The sequence below is a fragment of the Callorhinus ursinus genome, unplaced genomic scaffold (genome assembly GCF_003265705.2).
Source record: "Callorhinus ursinus isolate GAN/ISIS: 27379988/994484 unplaced genomic scaffold, GSC_fseal_2.0 scaffold25, whole genome shotgun sequence".
In the NCBI taxonomy this organism is placed as follows: Eukaryota; Metazoa; Chordata; class Mammalia; order Carnivora; family Otariidae; genus Callorhinus; species Callorhinus ursinus.
In genome coordinates, this window is record NW_027397087.1 from 37953152 (window position 1) to 37978672 (window position 25521).

The 25521-nt window shown below is 50.7% G+C and overlaps 1 protein-coding gene across 5 annotated transcripts; it reads right to left on the reverse strand.

Moving 5' to 3' along the window:
- Positions 1-12336: 12336 nt before the first annotated feature.
- STOML1 (stomatin like 1) lies at positions 12337-25505 on the reverse strand. Of its 5 annotated transcripts, none has more exons than XM_025883938.2 (7): positions 25220-25505; positions 21997-22103; positions 20955-21104; positions 20444-20647; positions 16115-16310; positions 15488-15700; positions 12337-14961 (listed from the first exon to the last, which is right to left on the reverse strand). In XM_025883938.2, the coding sequence occupies exons 1-7, from the start codon at positions 25266-25268 to the stop codon at positions 14768-14770; spliced, it is 1113 nt and encodes a 370-aa protein (XP_025739723.1). In that variant the 5' UTR covers positions 25269-25505; the 3' UTR covers positions 12337-14767. The 5 variants fall into 5 exon arrangements, with proteins under 5 accessions (XP_025739723.1, XP_025739722.1, XP_025739721.1 ...); XM_025883937.2 differs by lacking the exon at positions 25220-25505 and adding an exon at positions 23773-23980 and having other exon boundaries at positions 15488-15697; XM_025883936.2 differs by lacking the exon at positions 25220-25505 and adding an exon at positions 23773-23980.
- Positions 25506-25521: the final 16 nt, after the last annotated feature.

The following is a 25521-nucleotide window of genomic DNA, read 5'->3' on the forward strand; positions in this document are numbered from 1 at the left end:
CCAACCACTGCCTCTGCGCCCTGTGGCCACTCACAGGCCTGGGCTCCCCGGAGGCTCCTCACAATGGCTGCATCCGGGTACAAACTAAACCACAGCACTTGCTGAAAAGGGCCACACACCTCCCCACAAGCCCCCAGCCATCCCCCAGACTGAGTCATGCAGACGGTGCCCGGGGCAGGGTTGGCACCAGCTGGCCAGGGAGAATGAGGGGCACTGCGCACACCCCCGGACCCTCACTGGAGCCTGTGGGTGACGCCCGTCACCCTGGACATTGGAGCAGAACTTTCTGAGAAGGAGAAGGTCCTGAAAAAGCTTTCACAGAGAAACTCAAAATACGGAAGGCAGGGGAAGCTGGTATATATTTGGGTTTCCACATTCCCTGGCTATGTGAAATCATGTCTTTTTTCTTTTTTCTTTTTTTAATTCTTCAAAATCACATTTAACCTGATTCGAGCTGCAGGCTACTAGTTGGTTTACCCTAGGGGTTTTTAAAGGCCCAGAACAACAAAGAGGGACCCTGTGGTCTTCAGTCCACTCCAGGTACTGCACACTGGCCCCGCGGCCGAACTCCGCGGGGCGGCACAAGGACACTACGCAGCAGTGTCCCTGGAGGGTGACTACATCCTCAGGGCGCTGCCCAGAGTCCTTGCTACCAGGGGAGGCACAGCCCCGTCTCTCCAGGCCAGGGAAAGCTCTCCCAGCCTCTTTCCTCTGCCTGCTTCCACCATGCCCTCCCCAATTCCTCCCTCCTTTCCTCTTCCTCTTTGGGGCAACCTTCCATCACCCCCACGGTGTGCCTCGGTTCACGAAGCCACTTCAGATCTGGCCCTTTGGGTGGGGAAGCACTAGTACCTTCTGGGGGGGGGGGGGGGGGAAAAAGACCCTGCAGGAGAACACCAGGAATGATGCCAACGAAAGCTAACTTCTTGAACACAGCCAAGTGCCAGGCTCTGCCCTAAGTGCTATACAAACATTCACCTTTAATCCTCACAATGACCCTATGAAGGCAGCATTATTATTATTCCCATTTTGCAGATGGGGAAGCTGAGGCAAAGAGAGGCCATGGGGCCATGGGGCTTGTCCCACTTCCCCCAGTTAGTAAGTAGGAGAGCCAGGATTCAAACGCAGGCAAATTTCTGGAGACAGGGGTGGGGCTTCCGTGGATCCTCCAAGGCATCTGGGACTAGACAGAAAGCCATATGCCTGTGCTTTGAAGCACAGCCAGACCACTGTTCAAACCTTCATCTCCTTCCTCTGCAGCTCCCTGGAATCATGACTCCTGGAAACAGCAGTTCAAAAAGTGGCTGGGAGGGGAGAGGCAAAATTCCTCTTAGAAGCACTATAATTCATACTTAGATTGTTCTTTATGGGCAGGGGAAGGTAGGAACAAATTAAAATAGACAAGCCATCAGCTAGGCTAGTCAAGAAAAATAGTAGTACAAAATATGAGATTAGAAAGGGAATAGTAACACATGGAGATTATTTTTGAAACTTAAGAGAGTAGTACGTACAACTCCATGCTTATAAGTTAGAGCGTTTCAACATTAAATCATAGCATTCTAGGAATATATTTGTAAATTGCCAAAATTGACTCAATGAGTAAAAGACCAATAACCACAGAAGAAATTTTTAAAGTTATCATCTCTAGGGGTGCCTGGGTGGTTCAGTCGGTTACGCGTCTGCCTTCAGCTCAGATCATGATCCCAGGGTCCTGGGATCGAGTCCCGTGTCGAGCCTGTTTCTCCCTCTCCCTCTGCCTCTCCCCCTGTTCGTGCTCTCTCTCTCTCTCTCAAATAAATAAATAAATAAAATCTTTTTAAAAAGTTATCATCTCTAAAAAAGACATCACATGTAAAGACTATTAGGATGAGTTAGTTCAAACCGGGGGGGCAGGTCATTTCTATGCTGAACTCTTCCAGAGCGTATAGGGGAAACTTATAGATTGACGTTATGCTGCTGAGTTGATTTTATGAAGCTAACATAATCCTGACACCCAAATATAACAAAGAGAACCGTATCACCCCACCCGCCCTCATGATGATAACCACAGACCAATTTTACTCTTGGCAGTGGGTACAAAAGTCCTGGATAAAAGACCAGCAAACGGAACCCTGTTTTATCATGTTCTCTAATGCAGTCAGCGTTGCCCACAATCATCCAACACCCAGTGTGTGGCATGCCTTCCCATACCCCTGATCTATGGTGGGGCTAAACTGGACCCTGCTATCTGGGTCCAAAGGAAAGGGACATGACACTCCCTTCCAGTCTTAAGTGCCCCTCTCAGGATGCAGAGAGAGTGTGCAGTTTGCAATGATACAAAAAGGCTACAACTTGAGTCACTGCTGCTTGCTGGAAACTTGTGGTCAGCCTGAATACCCCGCGAGGCTGACAATTTGTCATTTCTTTTTCTTTTTGAGAAGTTCTTAAGTCTTTGCTTGTTTGCTTTTAAATAGGTTACATTCTCTGCCCTCTCCCTGCTGGGCTTGGTTAACATCTGATTAAATAATCATGTCCTGAAGGAATTCCCTCTTTGCGGTATCAATATACGTACACCCCCCCCCCCCCGCCAAAAACACGGAGACGGTGCCTTTGGTGTGGTGACCTGGGCAACCAAATCCTGGACCCAAGGGACTTTATCCAGCTGACGGTGCACCTGTGCCAGACGAGAGATGGGGGCTTTGGCCTCTGTCTGGGGTCCCAGCCGTCTGGGAGCTTCGCAGCCAGAAAACAGACTGTCACTGTCCCCTGGACGCCACCAGAGGGGGTAGGACTCTGTTTCCAGGATACGTGACATCAAGGGCCACTTTGCTTCCGATTCACAGTAACTGTCTCTTTCATTTTTAAACCAATTCAGATATATTAAAGAACAGTTTGCATACAGTGAAATTCACCCAGTTTAGGTGTACAGCTTGATAAGTTTTGACGAGTATGTGCAGTTGTAAACAAGACAAAACAAAACAAAACAAAAGCCCACAATCAAGATGTAAAATATTTCCATCACCCTTAAGTGTTCTCTCCTGCTTCTGTGTGGCCAATTTTCTAGCCCCACCTCCAGCCCCCAGCCACCACTGATGTGCTTTCTGCCCCTCTAGTTCGCTTTTTCTAGAATCTGATTTAAATGGAATCATATAGTGCATGACCTCTTGTACCTGTTGTCTTTGACTTAACGGAATGCTTTTGAAATTCATCCCTGTTGTCGCCTGTATCAATAGCTTGTTCCTTTCTCTTGCGGAGTAGTATCCCATCATAGGGACCACAGGGTTTTTTTTTTTTTTTCCCTTACCAGAAGATGAATATTTGGGTCATTTCCAGTTTGGCGCCATTATGAAGAAAACTGCTGTCATCATTCACAAACAGATCTTTGAGTGGACATGCGTCTTCATTTTTCTTGGGGAAACATCCAGGAATGAGATGACTGAGTCATATGATAAGTGCATATTTAACTGTACAAGGACCTGCCAAACTGTTGTCCAAAGTGGTTATTGCCCCACAAAGTGGTTGTTGCCAGAACTTTGGATGGTTGTTTTTTGTAAGCCATTCTCGTACGTACTCAGTGGCATTTCATTATGTTTTTAATTTGCCATGCCCTAATGATGAATAATGGTAAGAATCTGTTCATGTACATATTTCCATCATACCTCATCTTTGATGAAGTCTCTCTTTAAATCCTTTGCCCATTTTTAAATGGCCTGCCTGTCTTATTATTGAGTCGGGAGACTTCTTTATCTATTCTGGACACAGTTCTTTATCAGTTATGTGTTTTTGTAAATATTTCCTCCCAATCTGGAGTTTGTATTTTCAATTTCTTCCTAGTACCTTCAGAAAAGCAGAAGTTTTTTAATTTTGGTGAAAGCTGGTATAATCATGTTTTTCTTTTATGGGTTGTACTATTTGTTCTAGCTAAGAAATCTCTACCTAAACAAGGTCGCCAAGATATTCTCCTTTATTCTCTGATATAAACTTGCAATGCTGTCATTTCCCTCTAAGCACTGCTTTAAATTTTTCTAGGTTGTGTTATTTTATTTAATGACAGTATTTCTAATTAGTCTCAGGGTTTCTTCTTTGAATTATGAGTTACTTAAAAGTATATTGTTTAATTTTCAAATATTTGGGACTTTTCCCAATATCTCTGTCATTGATTTATAGTTTAATTTTATTATGATGAGAGAGCATCCTTGTACGATTTTAATAATTTTTAAGTTGTTGAGATTTGTTTTATGGCTCAGAATATGATCAATGTTGGGGCAGTTCCATGTGCTTCGAAAAGAATGTGTATCCCACTGTTGGTGGGTGGAGTGTCCTATAAATGTCAGTCGGGTTTAGTTAGTTAACAGTGTTATTCGAGTTACACATCCAGGCTGAGTTTCTGTCTCTGTGCTCGTTCTTTGAAGTATTGAGACAAGGATGTGTCTATGTTTCCTTTCAGTTCTATCATTTGCAATTATCCTGGGGGGTCTGTTCTCCACCCTGAGGTTGGTTTTCCTCTTGATGAACTTGACCTCTTTATCATTCTGTGTTGTCCCTCTCTATTCCTAAAAGTATTCTCTGTTCTGAAGTCTCCTTTGTGTCTTGTTAGTCTAGGCACTTGATCTTTCTTTGGATTGGTGTTTGCTTGGCATGTCTGTTTTTCATTCTTTTACTTTTAACCTACCGAGGTCTTTATATTTAAAGTGGGTTTCTTGGCAGCCTGGGGTTCACGGAGGGGCCATGGTGGGGGCGCTGTTGCTGTTCCAGCCTCAGCCTTCAGGGGTTCCTGCCTGCCACGTCCCTCTGAGGGCTCTTGCTCTCCCCCTAGTGGTAGACTGCTATTACTGTTTCTCCGTTCTCCCGGGCCCAGCCTCACAGAACCTGTGCACCTGCGACGCAGAGGGTGGGCCCTGGCAGTGTTCCTGACCTTCGCCTTGTGACTTTTAGTGGGTTTTAGACAAACCCCTACCTTGGTGGTAGGTCTGCACCTCCCACAAGGGCAAGCGGCGGCGTTTGACCTTTATCCTTCCCCAGCAGCAGAGGATCTCAGTTTCTGCCTCTCCTCCAGCAGCCCTGGGACCAGAGTTGGCTGCCCCCACCCGAGGGGTTTGAGAGAACCTCCTTGAGAAACAGGTGAGTCGCAAGGACTGCCCTCCAGCAGCAGCCAATGACCTCGTGCACGTGTGTGTGTGTGGGGGGGTCTCTCCGGAGCCTCTCCTTCTCCTCCCACTCTGCCTCCAGTCTTCCTCCTGGGAAAGTGGGGGCAACTCCCTCTTGCTCCCCACATGAGTTCCCAAGGCTAGCTGTTTGTCCTGTCTTTCCTAAGAGGTACTTGTCACTCTCTGGAATTCAGTTTTCTTGGTTGCTCACAACAACCTCGGCTCTCTAGTGGGTTTTAAAACTTGCAGTTTGTAGATTACCTGGCTTTTTCTTCTTAGAATGGGAGTGGCATTCTTTTGTGTCTTTCTGCATCACTAGAGAAGGCGGGACTCCCCTCTTTCACTTTTGATACATGCAGATAGTCAAAGGGCTTTCCATGCACAAACTGGCCCCTGAGGGACTCCCTGGTGCCCGTGGCCTGCAATGTCTCACAAGTTTTCTCATTTCCCCAGACTTTGTGCTGTCACTTGCATAGCAGCTGTCTAGCTGATGTGAGCCCTTACCATGTGCCGGCACTGCTCTAACTGTATTTGTTCCTTCCAAACATTCCCCAACTCCTGTCTTTTCTCTCAAACCAACATCTAATCTGTCGGGTGATCCTGTGGCTCTGTCTTCAAAAAAGTTCCTTTTGATTTTGGTGAAAGTGAATATAATCATGTTTTTATTTTATGGATTATACTGTTCGTCCTAGCTTTGAAAATTCCTTTCAAAACTAAAAATGGGGGGCTCCTGGGTGGCTCAGATGGTTAGGCGTCTGCCTTCGGCTCAGGTCATGATCCCAGGGTCCTGGGATCAAGTCCCGCATCAGGCTCCCTACTAGGCGCGGAGCCTGCTTCTCCCTCGGCCTCTGCCTCTCCCTCTCTCTCTTTCTCTCTCTCTCTCTCTGACTTTAATGAATAAATAAATAAAATATTAAAAAGAAAAAAAACACAATAAAAAAAAACTAAAAATGGACTTACCAAGGGCCCAGCAATTGCATTTAGCCCAGAAGAATGAAGACTTATTTTCATGGAGGGAATTGTCCACTTGACCTCACTTGTTCCTAAGCAGCTTTATTTGTAATAGCCCCAACCCAGAACCTACCCAGATGTCTCTCAAAAGGTGAATGGTTCAACATACCGCATCACATCCATGCATGGAGCACTACTCGGCAACAAAGGGGAATGAGCCAGTGATGCAGGCGATGACTTGGATGAATCTCCAGGAAATTACGCAGCATGGGAAAGCCAGTCTCAGAACACACACTGCATGATCCCATGCATGTGACAATTGTGGGGAACATAATTACAGAGCTGCAGATTGGTGACTGCTGGAGGTTAGGAACGGGAGGGGGGGATGTGGCTAAAAAGGGGTGACCCAAGGGACCTCATGGCCATGGTAGAGTCAAATGTCTTGATTATTGTGGTGGTTATTCCAGGCTCACATGTGACAAAAATTGAGTAGAGCTACACACAAACACACACACAAGTGAGTGCACACATAACCAGTGACATCTGAGTAAACTAGATAATGCCAATGTCAATTCCTTGGTGTTGCTACTGTGCTAGGGTTGTGGGAGCTGGGGAGGGAGCTGGGGGAGAGATGCACAGGACTTCTTTGTGCGTTCCTTTCACCCTCCTGTGAATCTAGAATTATTTCAAAATAAAAAATTTAAAATACATATACTCAGGGCACCTGGGTGGCTCAGTCGGTTAAGTGTCTGTCTTCGGCTCAGGTCATGATCTCAGGGTCCTGGGATGGAGGCCCACGTCGGACTCCCTGCTCGGCAGGGGAGTGTGCTTCTCCCTCTCCCTTTACGCCTCCTCCCTGCTAATGCTCTCTGTCTCTCTCAAATAAATAAAAATCTTTAAAAAAAATAAAATGCATATACAATGCATATACCCAGAATCCACCCCCTTTCAGTCACCTGCCCTGTTACCAGGTAGATCCAAACCACTATCATCTCTTGCCTGGATTATTGCAACGGCCTCTTACTGGGGCTTCCTGCTTTTACATTCAGTCTATTCTTAAAAAATAGCAGCTTCTAAAATGGAAGGCAATTTCTGTCATTTATGGAAATAAATGAACACCAACCAGATGAGAAAAGCAAAGGCTATTTATCGGGAGCTTGCTTTGGCAGGGAGTCAGCCCCCCTCACTTGTGTTTTGGCAGAGACTCAAAGGCAGGCAGAGGCATGGGAAGGCTTTGTGGAGGAAAACGGGGAGGCTTCAGGTGTGCCCCCATGGGAGACTGTTGGCACAGGGGAGCTGTAGGTGGGCTGATTAGAAGCAGAACATCCTGTGTGATGGGTTAAGAGTGCCTATTTGGCTTTTTTCTGGTTGATTCTAAGTTGGAAGGAGGGACCAAAAGTGGGGAACCTGTCAGTTATTGACCATTTGGGGCCAACTGTTACAGAAGTTATTGTTTGGCTTCCTGGGTCGTCACTAGAGATAGAGGTCTGTCTTCCCACAAACCTGACGCACAGCAGGCTGGCTTCCTAGGCTGGTTATTGTAGAAAAAGGGGGTGGTTCCCTGTGCAGGTTGCTGCAGGTGCAAGTCAGAGTTCTATTTTTATATGTAGCCTGGCCATTGTCAGCTTGTATATTCAGTCTCTCACATTCCTCTGCTAGAATTCTCCAGCATGTCCCCATTGCACCGGGTCCTCACAATGGCCTCTAAGGCCCCACATGACCTGGCCCCATTTTCCCCCTATAGTCTCCTTCTCTCCCGCACCCTCCACTCCAGCCACACTGGCCACCTTGCTGTTCCAGAACATGCCAGGCCCTTTCCCAAGGCACTTAGGACCTTTCACATACTGTGACTTTCTTATTTTTCATGCTTATTGTTTATATCTAGCACTCCCAACTAGAGTGGGAATTTCACGAGGATGCAAGCTTGGGTTGGTGTCTTGACTTCTATCCCAGCACCTAGAACATTGCCTTGTCCAGCACAGAGTGAGTGCCCAATACAATATTTTTGAATGAATGAGTGAACTCATACATGAGTATGTGTGTGCAGATGTATTTAATAACATCTACTACTTTTTACCAGATGCTTGGAGTTGACTGCACACTATGCTAAGTGCATTAATATATTATCCCATTTTTATTCTTTAAAGTTCTCCTATGGCGGGTGTTATCAGGGCCACTCCCTGCCCAAGTAAGGTAGTCCCAGGGAAACAGTACTGAGTCCCAGAGCTCCACACATGAAAGTTTAAAGCCCAAGAAGAGGCCTGGTTCCTAAATGCAAAAACTATACAATAACCCAAATTAATAAATATTTAATGAAATGTCTACAAAATGTCATCAACTGTTAATTTATGTCATTAATTCTGTGTCAACTTCTTTAATTATTAAATGTAGTGTTCATAAGAATTTCATTATATTTGGAAATAATTTGTAGATTAGATTTTTTTTTAAAACTCTGTGAGCACTTCCAGAATGCAGATGAATATCCAAGAGTGCTGAGAACTCACGGATAATTTTACTGTAAACGAATTACCCTTAGCCAAATAATTTCCAAGGCAGACTTACAAAGATCACTTCATATTATTTTACAGTAATGTGTTATATTTAATGTAGTAATTCTCTGTTTTAATAATAGGTTTGGTGAAGAACTTCCAAAAGTAATAGTACTTCATCCTAGGAAGGTCTTAAAATGACCTTTGATACAATTAGCCCTGTTTTACAGATTTAACTCTATGCTCTGCAGTTTCCTGGTCATACTAGTCAACCTCCCCAGTTTCTCCTGGCCAAGTCCTCCCGCCTTCCTCTTCCCACCCCCTCCCTCCCATCACCGACAAGCCCACCCTGGGCTGGGTACATACAGGGTGTGTGTGTGAGAGAGCGAGCGAGAGCGAGAGAGAGAATGGTCAGGCAAGGTATACGGTTCCTAGGCTCTGGTCCCCTCTTCACTTGCTCACCACTCAGGTTGTTCCATGGTCTCCGAAGATACCTGGATGGCTTCTGAACGAGGAAAGCAGCAATCCCCCAAATCGCCACCAGGTGGTGCCACACGCTCATACCTGGAGGAGACCCAGCTAGGAGGCCCCTGGGTGCCCTCCCCAGGCTGCTTCTCCTTCTCCGGGTGACTCTGGCCCCTCCGGGGTGAGCCTCATGACTTTGTTTCCACCACTGTGGCAGGCACAGCAGTTTCACTCCTGCTCCCTCACCTTCGCAGTCTCCCAGCTGTGTTGTCTCTCCCTGCTCTCGTCCCCTCTCCCTATGTCCTTCTCTCTCCCTCTCCTCCCCCATCTCTGTCTTTCTGTCATCTACCTCCATCTTCCTAGCAAATCTAATACCCCTCCACCTCATTCAACAAGTTAGTTTTAAAAACCAGTTGCTACAGGGGCGCCTGGGTGGCTCAGTCTTTAGGCGTCTGCCTTCTGCTCAGGTCCTGATCCCAGGGTCCTGGGGTCCAGCCCCGTGTCGGGCTCCCTGCTGGGCGGGAAGCCTGCTTCTCCCTCTGCCTCTGCCCCTCCCCCACCTTGTTCTCTCTCTCTCAAATAAATAAAATTAAAAAAAAAAAAAAACAGTTGCTGGTGACTATTATATGGCAGACACTTTGCCAGGCTCTAGGAAAGTCAGTGAAAAGTCAGTGAAGGCAAGTCAGAGTCCCAGTGTGGGGAAGAGGCTCCCAATAGAGGAGGACCGTGGTCGGTGAGCCCCTTTTATCCTCTGCCTCCTCCCCTCTCCCCTCCCTTCCCCCTTCCCTTCCTTGCCCTCTCTTCCCTTCCAAAAACCACTCACCAGGAAGAGCCAGAAGTGTTCTCCTCTCAGCTCCCATCCCTCCCGTACACAAATCTCCCCAAGGCCACCTCCTCATCACTCTCATTGCAAGGTTTTGGGGGCCCCACCGGGGGCTAAACCAGGGCCTTGAGTGAGTGACTCAATGACTGAAATCTTCCCACCAACCACTCTTACCCATGTGTTGGATAGGGCCCCGGGCGGGGGGGTGGGCTACAGATTTTTTACCTTCACCCAGATATCTACCCCATCCTTATTTCCTCCTTCTTTCTCTGGGGTAAGGGGCCACTCCATCTGTCCACAGCTAATCCCTCCATCAGGCTCAGGTCCCATTCCCTCTCTCCCTCCCCACCCCTACCTCTTTCTCCCTTCCTAATGGTTCTTAACTCTCACTTCCTTCTTCAAAGTGCCCACCTCCATGCCAGCCAATGCAATTAGACAAGAGAAAGCATCTTAAAACCTTGATAGGAGGAGATGAAGTTTCACAATTGCAAATGACTGTGTACTGAAGGTGAAGTACTCTAAAGAAAAATACAGTAAGTTAGTGAGGTACAAAATTCCCACAGAGCTGTAAATTGCATCCTCATCAGATATTATAATGGAAGGAAAGACCTTATTTATAGCAGTGTCAGAAAAGATAACGTACTTTGGAATAAACTTAAGAAATGTTCAAAACCAATATGAAGAACATTATAAAACTTCTGAAACACAAAAATAGACTTAAAAACAGGCCATGGTCATGGATCCGTAGACTCAATATCACGATTGTGATTTTTTTATGTGTTTCTTCACACAATAATGGGATGCCAATAAAGATACCAAGAGAAGACACATGCCCAGTCAGCATATAAAAAGAGGCTCAACATCATCAGTCATACCCACCAGAATGGCTCACCTTAAAAAGACTGCCAACACCAAGTGCTGGCATAATCACTCTGGAACTGGTTTGGCAGTTTCTTGACCCAGAAATTCTACTCCTAAGTGTTTACCCAAATGAAATATATGTCCCCACAAAGGCTTGTATATAGATGTTCAAAGGAGCTTTATTTGATAATCAGAAATTGGAAAGTACAAATGAATAAGTAAATTGTGCAGCCATCCATACACTAGGATGCGCAGGCAGTAAAAACACCCAAACTACAGACGGACATGATAACATTGATGGCTCTCAGAAACACTAGAAGGAGAGGAAGAAGCTAGACACAGGAGGATACATACTGTGTGGTTTCATTTGTTATGAAGTTCTAGAAAAGTGAAATTTAATCCATAGCAATGGAAGAGCAGATCAGTGGTGGCCTGGGGCCAGGGAAGGGACATGGGGGAACTTTGTGAGTTGATGGAAATGTTCTGTATCTTGATTGTGTTGGCTGATGGTTACACGGTGTTCACGTTTGTCAAAACACATCAAGCACTACATTTAAAATGAGTGCATTTCATTGTCATATGAGAAAAAAAGTAAAAAGTAAAAAAAAAAAAAGTAAATGCTGGAGGAAGACAGCAAAAACCCTGTGCTTTGAAAATCCAAGTTAAAGAGCAATAAACAATTGGACAATAACAGTAAAAACCCTACACTGAGATGCAATTTTTCGCTTACCAGACTGTCAAAAAATGCAAAAGTTTAATAACACCCTGTGTTGGCATGGCTGTGAGGAAAAGCACACTCTTAATCACTAATGATGGGAGTGTAAATTGGAATAACCCCTTAAAGAGGGGATTTGGGCAGTATTTGTTAAATTACAAATGCTTTAACCTAGCCATTTCTCTTCTGGAATTTTAATCTACAGGTAAGCTCAACCACAGGCAAAGTAGTGTATGTTAAAGTTATTACTACAGCATTGTTTGAAATAGCAAAAACCGCCAAATAATCTAAATGTCCATCAATGCAGACAGGTTAAATAAATTATGATACATCTGGGGCACCTGGGTGGCTCAGGTGGTTAAGCGACTACCTTCGGCTCAGGTCATGATCCTGGAGTCCCGGGATCAAGTCCCGCATCGGGCTCCCCGCTCAGCAGGAAGTCTGCTTCTCCCTCTGACCCTCTTCCCTCTCATGCTATTTCTCATTCTCTCTCTCTCAAATAAGTAAATAAAATCTTTTAAAAATAAATAAATAAATAATGATACATCTGAACAGAAGCCTATGTAACTACAAAACGCAGTGGGAAAAGATCCTCAAGGTGTAATGTGAATAAAGCAAAATTATATTTGCTGTTTCCATTTGTATTTTAAAAAGTCCAGAGGATATATATTTGGATTTTCTTGTATATGCATAAAAAAAAAACTTCTGGAATAACCAACAAACTAGTATCAGTGGATACTTGTTTGGAGGAAGGTGTGGGAAATACGTGGATGAGTCAGGAGTATGAGGGACAATTTTAATAGTATCCCTTTTTAATCTTTAAAAAAAATTTGAAGGACGTGACTGTACTAGCTATTCAAAATTTACTTATTTTTTAAATAACATCAAAGTAATACATTACACATGTCAATGTGAGCATTTTACTTATTATTCATAAGGTTGTCTCAAGGGAAAAAACAATATACAGCAAGCCTAGTTCAGTGCAGGCACGCACATGGTCCAGCGTTACACTATCCCCTCTCCCCCAAATCCACGTGCACACCCCCATACTTCAGGTTCCAGTTCCTGAAATCAGAGGCGCTCAGCTGCCTCTTCCAGCTGTGTTCCCCCCCCTCGCAGAGGGGACAGAGGGGCTGTCCCCTCTGTGGCATGCTTTGCCCCGTCTCTTTTCTTCTCTCATCACCCTGCCCTGTGGCTGCAAGGGCATAAGGGCATCACCTCCTCAGGGAAGCCTCCTACGATTGACACCCTCTCCCTCCCTCCCTACCGCTGTTAAGTGCCCCTTGCCTTCCCCAGCAGACTCCGAGGCCTTCTCAGTCCTCAAAGCCCAGGGGCCCTTGAACCTGTGGGCTCCCTTTCCTGGAGTGCTGGCCTCACCAAGGAATGAGTGGCCCTCAACACCGGGAATTAGTGGTAGGCCTTACTCCCCACCTATATAGACATTCAGAAGATTCAGTTTCCTGTAAATGTTTTGTCGATCTTCCCATGCCCACAAAAATAATCTGAGTTTCGATTTCTTCTAAGCTTTCATGAGGAAGATGTGGGGCTTTCCCATAAACTCCTGATACACTGCGTGCCGCCGTGGAGGAAGGAACAGCTCATATACGAAGCTCACAGTCTGGCAGGGAAGACAGGCACTGATGCAAGGAACGGTGACACAGGCAGTGGGGAATGGCGACAGCCCCAACGTAGAAGGGGGCTCAGTGGAGAGCGGAGGACCGTGCCCTACTAGGCCTTGAGGGTGGTGGGGGAGAGTGGCTGGTGGGGGCGGGAGGGACTGCAGGGAAGGGAGCCTCTGGCTGAGGGCAGAGCTGGTGGGGGCAGCTGGCCGGGGCTCTGACCCTCCAAGGTGGGGGCCCTGGAGCTGAAACCTGAACCCCAAGGCCACACAGTCCACACTAAGAGGACTTACCAGAGGAGGGAAAAGGCAAGCACTGGCAAGAACAAAGGGGAAAACTAGATGGGGCCTGGTGCCAGGGGGCCTGGAGAAGCCCCAAGGGGAACAGCCTGGTGCCAGAGGACAAGGCTGTTTAGCAAAGGGGAGGTCCCAATTTCTGTGGGTTTCTTTTTTCACAAGCCTTTCCAGGAAGTGAGATTCATTTCTTAGGGCTGAAGAAGTAAAAGGCCCCTTCCCTGAGGTCCCTGGGATTTGGGCTAGAGCACTGGAGCAGAAAGCCGGGCCGGGCTCCCAGGGCTGAAGCCCCCCTGGCCGGGCCTCCAGGCCCAGTTCCTTCTGTTTCCTTCCCCTCTGCAGGGGGAGAAACAGGGACCCCAGGGGGAAGACAGGGAGCTGACAGCAGCCCTGATTCCTCTGCTGAACGTGATCAGACCCCCCACCCTGCCCTTTGGGAGGGTGTCTGCAGGACCAGCCCGGACACACCCATACCCTCTCTTTCCTGGCGAACTTTTACCCAAAGAGGAACAGAAGAGCCCACACCTGCCCCAGGGTCTCTGAAACCCTTGGCAGGAAGGGGAACTGTGGGTGATTCACATGCATATATTAAGGGTGTGTCAGCCTCCCAGCCCTCATCCTTGCCCGGTGGCAGTAAGGGCATGGCCTCGGGAACCCCCCAACCCACCCCCGTGCCCCCACTTCTCTTCAATACATTGTAAACAGCACATTTATTGGTGGTTTGCAAACCTCTGGTAAAAAGCACAGGAACAGGGCTCTCCTACATGCTGCCCTGGGCCCCAGCCCGTCAGGCATGCAGGACGGAGCTGGTAGATGAGTCAAAGACATCTTCAGGAGCAGGGCCAGAGGTGGAGAAGGCCCCACACTCTTCCATCCCCCCTGCACACTGACTTGGGCCTAGACGACAACCAGGAAGGCAGGCCCAACTCGATCCCCGAATCCCTGCCCTGCAGTGACTCTCCTTGGTGGCTGCCTTCCTTCTCCCCCACTCACCCTCTCTGATCCCCGTTTGAGCTGGGACCTGAGCCACATGCTTGGCTCCCTCACGCTGGGACCAAACCCGCTGCGGTCAGGCTGTTTCTGCGGGCCCTGCCTCTCCAGTCAGTTAGCCAGCAGAGTGGAGCAGGCCTGGCCCTCTTGTCATCACTCTGTGTCCCCGGCTCAGGGCGGGGCAGTCAGCCAGGGACCAGGATGGGCAAAGGCTTGTCCAGAGAAGCACTCTAGGTGAGAAGGGCCGGGTGGCCTGACTCAGTGTCTCCCAGCCTCTGGTGTCTGCCCAGCCTCTATTCATTGGCTCCTGGCTGAGCCTCGAACTTCTCAGGGCCTCAACAATCCAAGGTGTGGCACCAGTGCCTCCTCCTCCAAGATGCCCCCCTGGCTTGATGCCAGACTTGGGGCTGGGCTATGGACAGTCAGCCAAAGCTGCTACTTCAGGGCCCTGAGGACAGCCTCCAGCTTCATGGCCATGGCCAGGTCACCCTTCACCTTTAGCCGCCCACTCATGTAGGCCCCCAGGGGCCGCAGCTCCCTGCACAGAAGGGCCCGCAGGTCCGCTTCCGCCATCTCCACCACCACATCCGGGATGCCGTCAGGCACCCCGTGTCCTACCCTCCCGTGCCCTGTGGAGGGAAAGAAAAATTGAGCATTAGTAGGGGGGATGGCTACGCAGCAGGGGGAAGATCCGGTTAGCATGTCCCACTAGGAGGAGTGGAAAGTAATAGTTAAGTGTTCAGGTTCTATTTCCCTGAGTTCAAGTCTTATTGGCTGTGTGACCACTCCAGGCCTCAGTTTCCAAACTGGTGAAATGGGGAGGACGATCATCCCTGAATCAGAGACTCGCAGTGAGAAGTAGGTGAGCACTGCATGTGCTCAGCACAGAGCCTGGATGCAGTAGGCCTGCCCTGTGTGCGGGACTCTGGCTGTAGGGAGCTCAGCCGTCGGAGTCGTCCTGCTCAAGGGGACAGGGCAGGGAGACAAAGGCCCGGATTGTCATTGTCTGCACATGCTGTCTGAGCCCCTGACTGCTACGGGTTCCCTCTAAACTGTTGCAGGAGCAGAGAGCAGTTTTAAAAAGGACCACAGGGGTGGTGGGGTTGGCTACAAGCGACCTGGCTGGGAAGGCGGGGGCAGGGAAGGCAGGGGCACCTGTAGTGAGGTCGAGGAAGTAGATGCTCTGGGTACCACTGGGCAGGATGACATTGAACTGGTAGCAGGCCCCGACCTGGCTGACCAGGGCCTCCGACAGGAAGGGCTGCAGGGCAGTCAGCAGGCCCTCGGCCACGGGCTGCTTTGGGCTGGGCCCAGCACCAACGTGAGGGGCAGGCTGTTCAGCTTCGCTCACCATCTCCAAGGTGTCTGCTGGGGGTGGCCAACAGAGTTGGGGAAGGAAGCAGAGAGAAGAAAGTCAGTGTGCTGCCAAGGTCAGGCTCACTGTGACCTCTGCACGTCTCATGGCAGCTCCCTCTTATACACCCTTCAGGCCTGAGTTCGACTTCCTCCTCGGCTAAGCAGCAGCCCTTCAGCTTTCACACTCTGGGTGCTGTCTCTTCCTCCCACGGAGGCTCCCAAAGGCCTCTCCGCATTCAGACAGCTGGGCTCTTTTCACGGCCTCAGCTCCCGTCGGCTCTAGCAGTGGGGGAGGCCTGAGCAGCTGGGCAGGTGTGCACTGCTCAAAGGCGCTCAGCTAAGGTAACGGGGAGCAAAGCTGAGCATGCGCAGGACATGGAGCCAAGCACCCCGGGAGCACCTCCCCTTCTTCCCGGGGCTCCTCACCTGACCCTGGGGCTGAAGCACCTCCTGCCACGGAGGACAGGCCTCCTCCCAGGAAGCGGAGGGCCAGCTGCTGGAGGGTGCTGTCCAAGCTGGGCCCCGTTGGGCTGTCGTGGGGGGGCTGGAGCACGGCCTCCACTGCCAGCTCCACTCGGTCCACCTCCAGCCCCCACGCCCTGGTCACATCATTGATTTCCAGCTGGCAAACAATGTGCCGAGAAATGGAATTAAATCAAAAAGCCATTCTGGGAGCACCTTCTTCGGGCTGGAGGTGCCACAGCCCCCCTCCTGGGCCAGGCTCCCTCCTGGGGAGTGCAGAGGACAATATACAACCTGGCAGCTGGCGTGAGCAACTACGACCAGGCCTGACCCCTGGAGGTCCAGGGAGTGGGCAATGACACCAGGAGGAGTGGAGTCATCCCAGCCAAAGAGTAGAGCAAGAAGGAAGACTGCAGTGCTGTGATTTATAAGAACTAGGCATTTGGGGGCGCCTGGGTAGCTCAGCCGTTAAGCGTCTGCCTTCGGCTCAGGTCATGATCCCAGGGTCCTGGGATCGAGCCCTGCATTGAGCCCCACATCGAGCCCCACATCGAGCCCCACATCGGGCTCCCTGCTCGGCGGGAAGCCTGCTTCTCCCTCTCGCACTCCCCCTGCTTATATTCCCTCTCTCGCTCTTTGTCAAATAAATAAATAAAATCTTTATAAAAAAAAAAAAAGAAATATGCATTTGATCATTTAACTGATAAAATATACTTCTATATATTTGTCTTTGTTCCTGACTCATAGCTCCTCCGACCCTTGGAATTGCTTGTGAGGAGAATGATAAAGGGGTCTTTTGTGACGGTAAGAAAGGTGATTTTTGGACCCCACTCAAGGGTGGGGGCTGGCTGCCAGAAGGACCAACTATGTGACTGGAGAACTGGAACTTTCAGTCCCACCCCAAACAATGACCAATGACTTGATCCTCAGTATGCAAAGAAGCCTCCATAAAATTCCTAGAAGGACTGGGTTCCAGAGCTTCCAGACCAGTGAATGCCAGAGAGAGGGGTGCCTGGGGAGTGCATGGAAGCTCTGTGCCCCTTCCCCCGACCTCGCCCTGTGTGTCTCTTTGTCTGGCTGTTGATTCTTACCTTTTATCATATCCTTTAGTAAACTGGTAAGCATAAGGGTTTCCCAGAGTTCTGTGAGCTGCTCTAGCAAAAAAAAAAACCCAGGGAAGTTGCTGGAACCCCCAATCTGGAGCTGGTTGGTCAGAAGCATAGGTAACAGCCTGGGGCTTGTGACTGACATCTTTAGTAAGGAATGGGGAGCAGTCTTGTGGGACTGAGACCTTAACCCATGGGATCTGATGCTGTCTCTGAGTAGACAGTGTCAGAATTGACTTGAATTCTCGGGATACCCTACTGGTGTCCAAAAATTGCGTGGTGTTGTGTGTGTGGAAACCCCCCTTTCGCACACTGGAATTGGGTCCGGGAACCCCACAAGGACTTTTTCAGTCAATGGAAACAGCATGTACAAAAGCCCAGACAGAACCTGGAATGTCTGGGGAAGTGTGAGTAACCACGGTTCCATTTAGCTAGACCCTCAGGTGTAGGCTGGGAGACTGGAGACAGCTGAGGGCTCAGATGTGGGTGGCTCCAGCTCACTCGGATTTATTGACACATGAGGAGCCTCGGAGAGGAGTTTAACAGGGGGGTGACAGCAGACTTGATTGTTAGGAAGATCCTCCTGGCTGCTCTGTGGACACTGGATTGAAGAGGGCTGAGGGTGGAGACATGGAGACCACGTGGGCCATTGTTTCAAAGTGCAAGCAGAAATGAGGCAGGTCTGGTGTCAGAGAGAGAGGTGGCTGTGAGGCCAAGACAAGAAGAGGACAGAGCACAACTCTGTCAACTCTATTAAGCTACAGCAAGACGCCAGGGAAACAAGCAGTAAGTGTGGTGGCCGCCTGGCTGTGCAGTGACGGAAAGCGGAGAGGGGCTGGCTTTCTGGTGTGGGCTCCTGCACAGATCGTGAGCACACAGGGACACACACACTTGGGGGTGGCTAGGGGAGGGAAGAGGACTTTTTTTTTTTTAACATAATCAGCTCAAGGTGTCTATGCAACAGCAACTGTCCACCAGGCGGCTGGATAAATGGGGTCGAGGTCACAGGAGTGGGACTGGAGCAGAGGGTTGTAAACAATCAGTGTCCAGAGGCAGCACGAAGCCTGGCCGGATGAGCCCTCCTGGGCGGTCCCAGGCAAAAAGAGGCCATTGATGGAAACTTGGAAACTGAAGGGCAGGAGAGCAAGGAGTAACCAGGAGTGATCTGGAAGGAGGAAAAGCCGGAGTGGAATAACGGAAGCCAAGGGAAGCAGAGGATCCGAGAGAGGGAGGGGGAGGAGGGTGCACAGAGTCAGAGGCTCCCACTAGGTGAAGCAAGCATAGGACTGAGAAGAGCGGGGAGCTAGCAGGAGGGAGGTCATGCTGCTGTCTTAGGAGTCTGGAGGAAGCCTAGACTGAGGACAGGGGTGGGCAGGGCCAGGGAGAGGCGGGGAGAGGTGGGGGAGAGCTGTCAGGGGCTGGGGGTGCAGAGAGAGCCTGCGCCCACGCCCACACAGGAAGGAGCGGAAGGAGGACTAACAGAGCAAGAGCTGAGCCCCGAACCCAGAGCACTGCCCACGCAGGGAGCGCAGGGAGGAGCCTCAGAGGAAGCACCGCTTGCAGTGAGGCAGGGGAAAGAGCGCAGATGGCGAGGAGGTTGAAGGGGTGACGCTGGAGGAGCTGAAACGGTTCCTGTCCTGGAGTGTTTGCCCCGCCCCCGCCCCCCCCCCACGGAGGAAGAGGCCAGGCTGCAGCAGGGGGACGTGGTGTGGGGTGAGCAGTGAACGGAAGCAATAGGCCTGGGGGAAGAGTAAGCAGCTAAGGAGGGTCCAGCAAGGGAGAGTGCGGAGTGTGTGTCCCTCCAGGGAAGCGAAGGCAGAAAAGGGAGTGAGAATGAGAAATGTACGCCTGACCCCTGGCTCCTGGGAGGCAGGCTGGCATTCCCGAGACTTCGTTGTAACCATAGGCAATGACCCCACTCTACCAGGAGCCAATTCCATCTGGGCAACAGGCCCTAAGTGACTAACATCCTGGTGTGGGACCGACTTCCCCCAAACTGCCTCTCTCAGTTCTGTTGCACAACATGCCTGGTGTTCTGGTTTCTTCCCTGACCAGCCCCTGACAGCAATAAGGCTGAGATCAGTTTTCTCCTCTGAAAAGTACACTAAAATGGAATGTAGTTTCATAAATAAAAGTTGTTACCAATTTGTTATCAATTGTAGAAGATGGAGTGCTGGATTGAGGGGTGGGGGGGTGGGAGGGCAGGTGATCTGCCTCTGGGTCAGCTCTGCCCTTGACCATGGTTCTTGGGGGGTGACAAATAACTTCTGAGCCCTCAGTTTCCTCCCTCCAAAATAAAATAATATCAGCCCTCTCACAGCAAAATGTAAAGCGGATACACGTGGGCAGCGAAAGGACTTGTAAACTCTAAAACGCTCAGCACGTGAGAGCGAGCGTCACGAGCACACTACCCTCTCCTCAGCAGTTTCCCCCACGGGGTTGGTTCACTTCCGGAGGGGACTGGGACCTCCGGCACTGGCATTATCCCACCCCGCCCGTCCTCGAACCCCAGGTCCCCAGGGGAAAACAAAGCCAAGGGGACTAAGGGGAAACCTCACTCAGGTCCACCAGGACACGGGAGAAAGCCCAAGGGGAGCATGGGGAGCAGGGGACAGGCTGCCTCAGGTGACACATGCCACATTTCCACCCTATCCTGTCACAGAAGGGATGCAAGGGGAATTCTGGTGTAATTACTCACACATGGAGAGGCAGGAAAAAGGTCTAAATGCCTGGTGTCACTTTGTTCTGTTCTAAACAAGGAACACAAAGCCCCCAAGATGCACATGCTGCCCTGTGGAGCACGGAGTTCCCCAGAAGGTGACTGTGCCAGGAGGGCCCCTGCTCCTTTCACCCCACCCGCCTGCCTGTGAGGCCCAGTGTTGTCATGGCAACGCCTGCAGAGCAGTGAAGGGTGAAACCCCAGCAGTTAGGCAGGGCCCCAGAATCTAGGTCAGGCCACTCCTCTCTCAGGGCCCCTGTGCCTCTCCAAGACAGGCTTGCCCAAGACCACTATGGGCTGCACCCATCTTCTGTTCCTCAGTCCCACCCAGACCGCAGCCTCCTCCAAGGTTGGAACATATGGTAAACTGAGGCCCAGAGCAATCTGGTGCTTTGCTCAAAGTGCCCTGGCAGGCAGAGCCAAGCCCAGGACCCACCACTGACCTCTACCATGTGAGGAGCTGCCTACCAGGAGCTGGTCGCTGATCTTGAGCTTCTCCATCTGGATCTCCCGCAGAGGCCTCTTGAGCAGGGCCTTGGTCATGGCGTTCTGGGCCGTCATGCGCGTGGCCATGTTCAGGTCCTTCACAGTCATCACAGACAGTACCGGATCCCAGATGCGGAACTGGACATCGGCCCCCACGGACAGCACAGCCCCATCCTTAGAGGCCAACTGTTGGGGAAGGTCGTGAAAGAGGAGACACTCAAGGGGCTGGTGCTGTAGGGAGGTCAGGCCCACCAAGACCACCTAGCTTGACCCACCCTCCTGGTACCTAGCTCCTCAAGGGGAAAATCATGTCCCCAAGTGCATGTCATTAGGTACATTGAACAAGGATGTCCTACCAGCCTCCATCCTCAACTTTCTGGTTTCTTCTGCCACCCTACCCCTGAGGGCTACTCATACACCAAGGTACTGGCTCCCACAATCACTCTGCACAAGCCCCCACTCCCTCTGTCTGGGGAGCTGAAAAGTTCCTCACCTTGCAGGGAGGGACACTGAAAGCTCGTGTCCTCAAATCCACCCGCTGAAAGGAGTCAATGAAGGGCAAGAGTAGAACCATGCCAGGCCCTTGAGGGGTGCGGATCCGGCCCAGTCGAAACACAATCATCCGCTCATAGGTGGGCACAATCTGTTCATGAGGGTAAGGGAAAGGGGTAAAGTACTGGGCCTAGGCTGACAATGGCGTCTGCTCAGGTACCCCCCACCCCTCTCTCTCCTTTGCCTTGGTCAGTGTCAGCTATCCTTAGACCTTTTTAGAAGAGAAAACCAAGGCTCTGAGAGGTTAAATGATGTGCTCAAAAATCACACAGCCCCTGAGTGAAACAGGCAAGAACTGAATGCAGTTCTGAATGCAGTTCCAACCCCAAGCAAAGGACTTTGCCAACTTTAGAAGTAAATAGGTCCAAATTGAGAAATGAAGGCCCAGAGAGGGTGACTTGCCCAAGGTCACACAGTATTTGTTTCAGTGGCACTTTTAGGACTAGGATTTAGTACCTTCTAAAGACCTCCTTCTAGACCACACCAAACCCAAAGGCTTTCTAGAAAGTTGACTGTTGCCGAGGGCAACACAAAGGGCAAGGCCTGCCTGGGCTTTCACCTTCACTGCAGCTCTCAGATATGATCCTTAAGTATAGCTCATGGCTTTCCCCTCTGCACCAGCCCTTGCTAAAAACCAGGCCTGAATTCCTATTACTCATTACCTGCTGGGCCAAGTGGAGTAGTTTTCAGTTCAAATTTTAGCCTAACCCAAAGAAAGGAAGGTGTGGCAAAGAAATCTGTGTGCACTTAAAGGCAGTGTCCAGACCCCAGGACTTGGGAGTTTGGGAAGGCTTGTTTACCACTCACTGGCTCCCAGTATGACTTTGGGGAAAACTGAGCCTGTTTCCTCATCTAAAAGATATGAATGAACAATCCTCGACCGGCCCATTTCATTGGGTGTGATAATGTGATATTTAGGGGAAGGGGAGAGAGGATGGAGAGTGGAGCCCAATCCCCCTGGAGTCTGACCCAGCCAGCCTTACCTTCAAGGCGAACCAGCCAGAAATGGGAAAGGTGATCAGCAGCAGCAAGAACCCCAGGAAACTGATGAGGCTGTGGCAGAAGTAGGAGGGCCAGCTCTGAGGTGCATCTGGGGACAAGAGAGCAGAGGCAGTCAAGGAACGCCAACTGGTTCTGGCAGGACAGCAGCAAGCTGAGTGAAGTTGGTCAAGTGCACCTTTTGCCCACCTCCCCCTTCGGCGGCTCGTCCTCTGAGGGCTCTCTGTTGCCTCCTTACCTAATTCCTGTCTTTAGCCAGATGCTAGTTAAGCATGTTCCCTCCTCCCGCACATCAAAACTAATCTGCCTCAAGTCCCACCTCCACAGGGCCAAGTCTCTGCTAGGCAACAGCCATTAGATTTGAGAAGCCAATCCATGTGATGCTCTCCTTGCCGGGTATCTGGATCAATTCTCTTGTCTGATATATAGTGCCTCCCAGGTATGAGAGCCAGGAGCACCCGGGCATCGGTAAACACTGTGCTGGGTTGAACTGAACGCTGGTGGCAGAACACATTCCTCCTCTACCATCACCCCCAGAAGTGTGCTTTCAGGGCATCCTTTTGGAGATAATGCCTTAGCCTAAAGTGATAGAGCATTAATGGCTCAATAGGAACCAGTGAGGGCGAAGATGTTCTTCCCTAGCTCACAACTCACCCCCCCTTTAAATGCCCTAAGGACTATCAAATTCAAGTAAAACTTGAAGTGGCTTGGGGTAGGAGATGGGAACTAGGAAGATGAGGCTCATCTGAGACAGAGGTCCTGGCCCCTGGAGAACCAAGAGCCCAGGATGAAAGTGGAGCTTAGAAAGCCCCAGAATCTAGCATGGTTATCATCCTCTGCTCTCTTTCCCCTCCCAAGCCTGGGGAGGAAGCAGACAGGAGTTTTTGCTCGGTCCTCCCAGGAACTCCATGCCCTCTGGGCTCTCCAAGCCTCAGGACATTTCCTGTCTGGCTCTGACCCCTGTGGCCCCTGCAGGAAAGGAAGCCTTGGAGAGGGTCAGCTGTCATTACAGGAAGGTCAGGAGAGACCAAATCCTCCAGAGGTTGCTTGTCAGACTGAGGCATGTGGGATCTGGCACGGGGGGCCAAGGGAATTCCTCAAGGCTCTGAAGCAAGAGATGACCAAAGCTGACAAAACAGGCAGCTGAGGGCCTGGCCATATCCACCAGGAAACAGGCAGATGCTTAAGCTTCAGGCACCTAGAAGTACTCCTAGGATGAAGATTCTGCCATTTCTCTGTGGCCAAGCGCCCTTAGAGAGGTGGTGACCTCCCATGCCTAGACTCTGGGTTCTTTCTGGTCAAAATGAGAATTTGAGGGGTCTCCTGCATGGCCCAATCGGTGAATCGGCCGACTGTAGGTTTCTGCTCAGGTTGTGATTTCACTCCCTGAAATCTGGCCCCATCTGCTTGAGATTCTCTCCCTCTGTCCCTCCACCCACCCTCCCTCCCTCTCTCTCAAATAAATAAACCTTCAAAATGGGAATCTGAAATCCCTTCCCAGGCTTAAAGGGCTGTTACGAGCCGAGAGGAGAAATGAGGGGATGAGGCCTGTTAGAAGACGAGAGAGCTCCGGGCCAGGAGCCCAGTAGCCCTAGGGAGGGCGGATGAGCGCTAGCATCCCAACGCCGGGTCCAGGCCCTTCTCTACATCGTAGCCACTCTCGGTGCCTCCTCTTAGGATGCGAGGGCGCCAGACCAGCTGACTCCTGAGGGTACCAGCCGGTCCCCGCCCCGGGTCCGCTGTGCTGGGCGGCCACTCACCGGCCCCCGACCCCACGCCGCCCTGCTCCGGGGACAAGCAGCCCTTCTGCGAGCCCAGGAAGCCGAAGCTCGACTGCTGGAAACGGTCAAAGTCCCCCAGGGGCAGCGCCCGGTACCCGGACCTGCCGAGCATGGCTCTTGACAGGGGCGCGGCGAGGCCGGGACACAGAAACCGGCCGCTACCCGACCCGCCCCCGCCGGCCGCCGCTTCCGGTCTCACTGGCCACGGGCGCAGGAGGCGGCGGCTAGCCGGGCCGGCTCCCGCCGTCCCACAGCGCCCCCTGCGCGGGGAGGACCGAGCTCGCAGGAGTCGTGCCTCCCTGCTCGGCCTGGCCTTGGAAAAAGAGCTGGATGGCAAAGTGAGCTTTGTGAGTGGGTTTTCAGGAATCGAATTTCCTCCACAATCAAGGAAATGCTACCAGCCTTCTCAGCACTCCCGCTGCAAACTCACATACTGGGGTGGGAGTGCTGGGATGTCTTATCTAGAATTAGGGTTTCTCCAGGGCACTGTCAGCAAATTATTCCTCCTTGTGTCCCCACAGCCCCACAGAATGGATCTCAATACTTATTTGTTGAATGAACCCGCAGTCAGCCTCACTGTGGTCAAGGTGGGGCGGGAGGGCCTGAACTTTGGCACAAAAAGATTAATTTTCATGTGCAGACCTCAGGGAGCGCAGCAGAGTGAGGAAGGAGGCAATAGCACAGAGCATCCCTGAGCAGGCGCTCCAGAGTATCACAAAGGTCCAGAAACAGCACACCCCTTGATCCAGAGGTAACTCGACCTAGAGGTAACTTGCCTCTCCATGGCTTGAGAAAATCTAAATGCAAATGGTAAATTTACTCTGAGAAGCATTGATTTTCAACATGGAGTTGGGGCAGGGTGTCTTTCAAAGTGAGCAAAGAAATTAATAAAGCTTTCCTTGTCTCAGCCACATGCCAGCCCTGCCTCCTCAGACCCATAACACCCCCAGGTGTGACTCTTCCAGGTCCCTTCTGCAGGAGCTGCTCAGCATCTTTGGCTTTTCCTAGTTTGATGGCCTGATTCTAAAGCCCTAAGGGTACTGATCAGGCTGGAGGATAGGGTAAGGCTCCTCAGGCCGCACACAGTCCTGGGAAGTTGGCTCTCCCTGCCATTCCCTTCCCCCACACAACCCAGACGATAAGCTTTACAAGAGCAAGGTCCCATCACCATCCCTAGTCTGCTCCAAGCCAGAACTGAGCTCAGAATTGTACCCGGGAGTTAGCACAGTGGTCGGGATGGTTTGCTGTTTGAAGCCAGGGCCTTTGGCCCGGTGAAGCTGCCTGGAGTTGTGCTTTCTCCCCTCACCAGCTGGGAGTTGACATGCTTCTCCTTTGGCCAAGAGCTAACTTGCTCTCTCCTCACTGTCTTCATACCTGCTCACCAGCTCTCCCCCTTCCCTCCCTAACCCCTCTGCCTTCGACTCACCAGCCTCTCCAACTGTCACCCAAGGCATCGTCTTGCTCCTCATCTCCATTCAGTGTCCTCCCAGTGTCTCTGACTCAGATCCCTCCTCTGCATCCCACAGCCATTGTCCTGGACCAGGCTACCTGTCCTAGGTTGTCAGTGACCGTCCCAGCATGCATGTTGGGTCATGTTTCTGGGTTCTAAACTCATTCTCTGTCACCCACAGAACTGTTCCATCTCCTTAGCCCTGATCCCGCTCATGGGTCCCCTCTTAGATCTGAAAATAACGAAAACTAGTTCCTAAACAGACTCTCCTGTTTCAA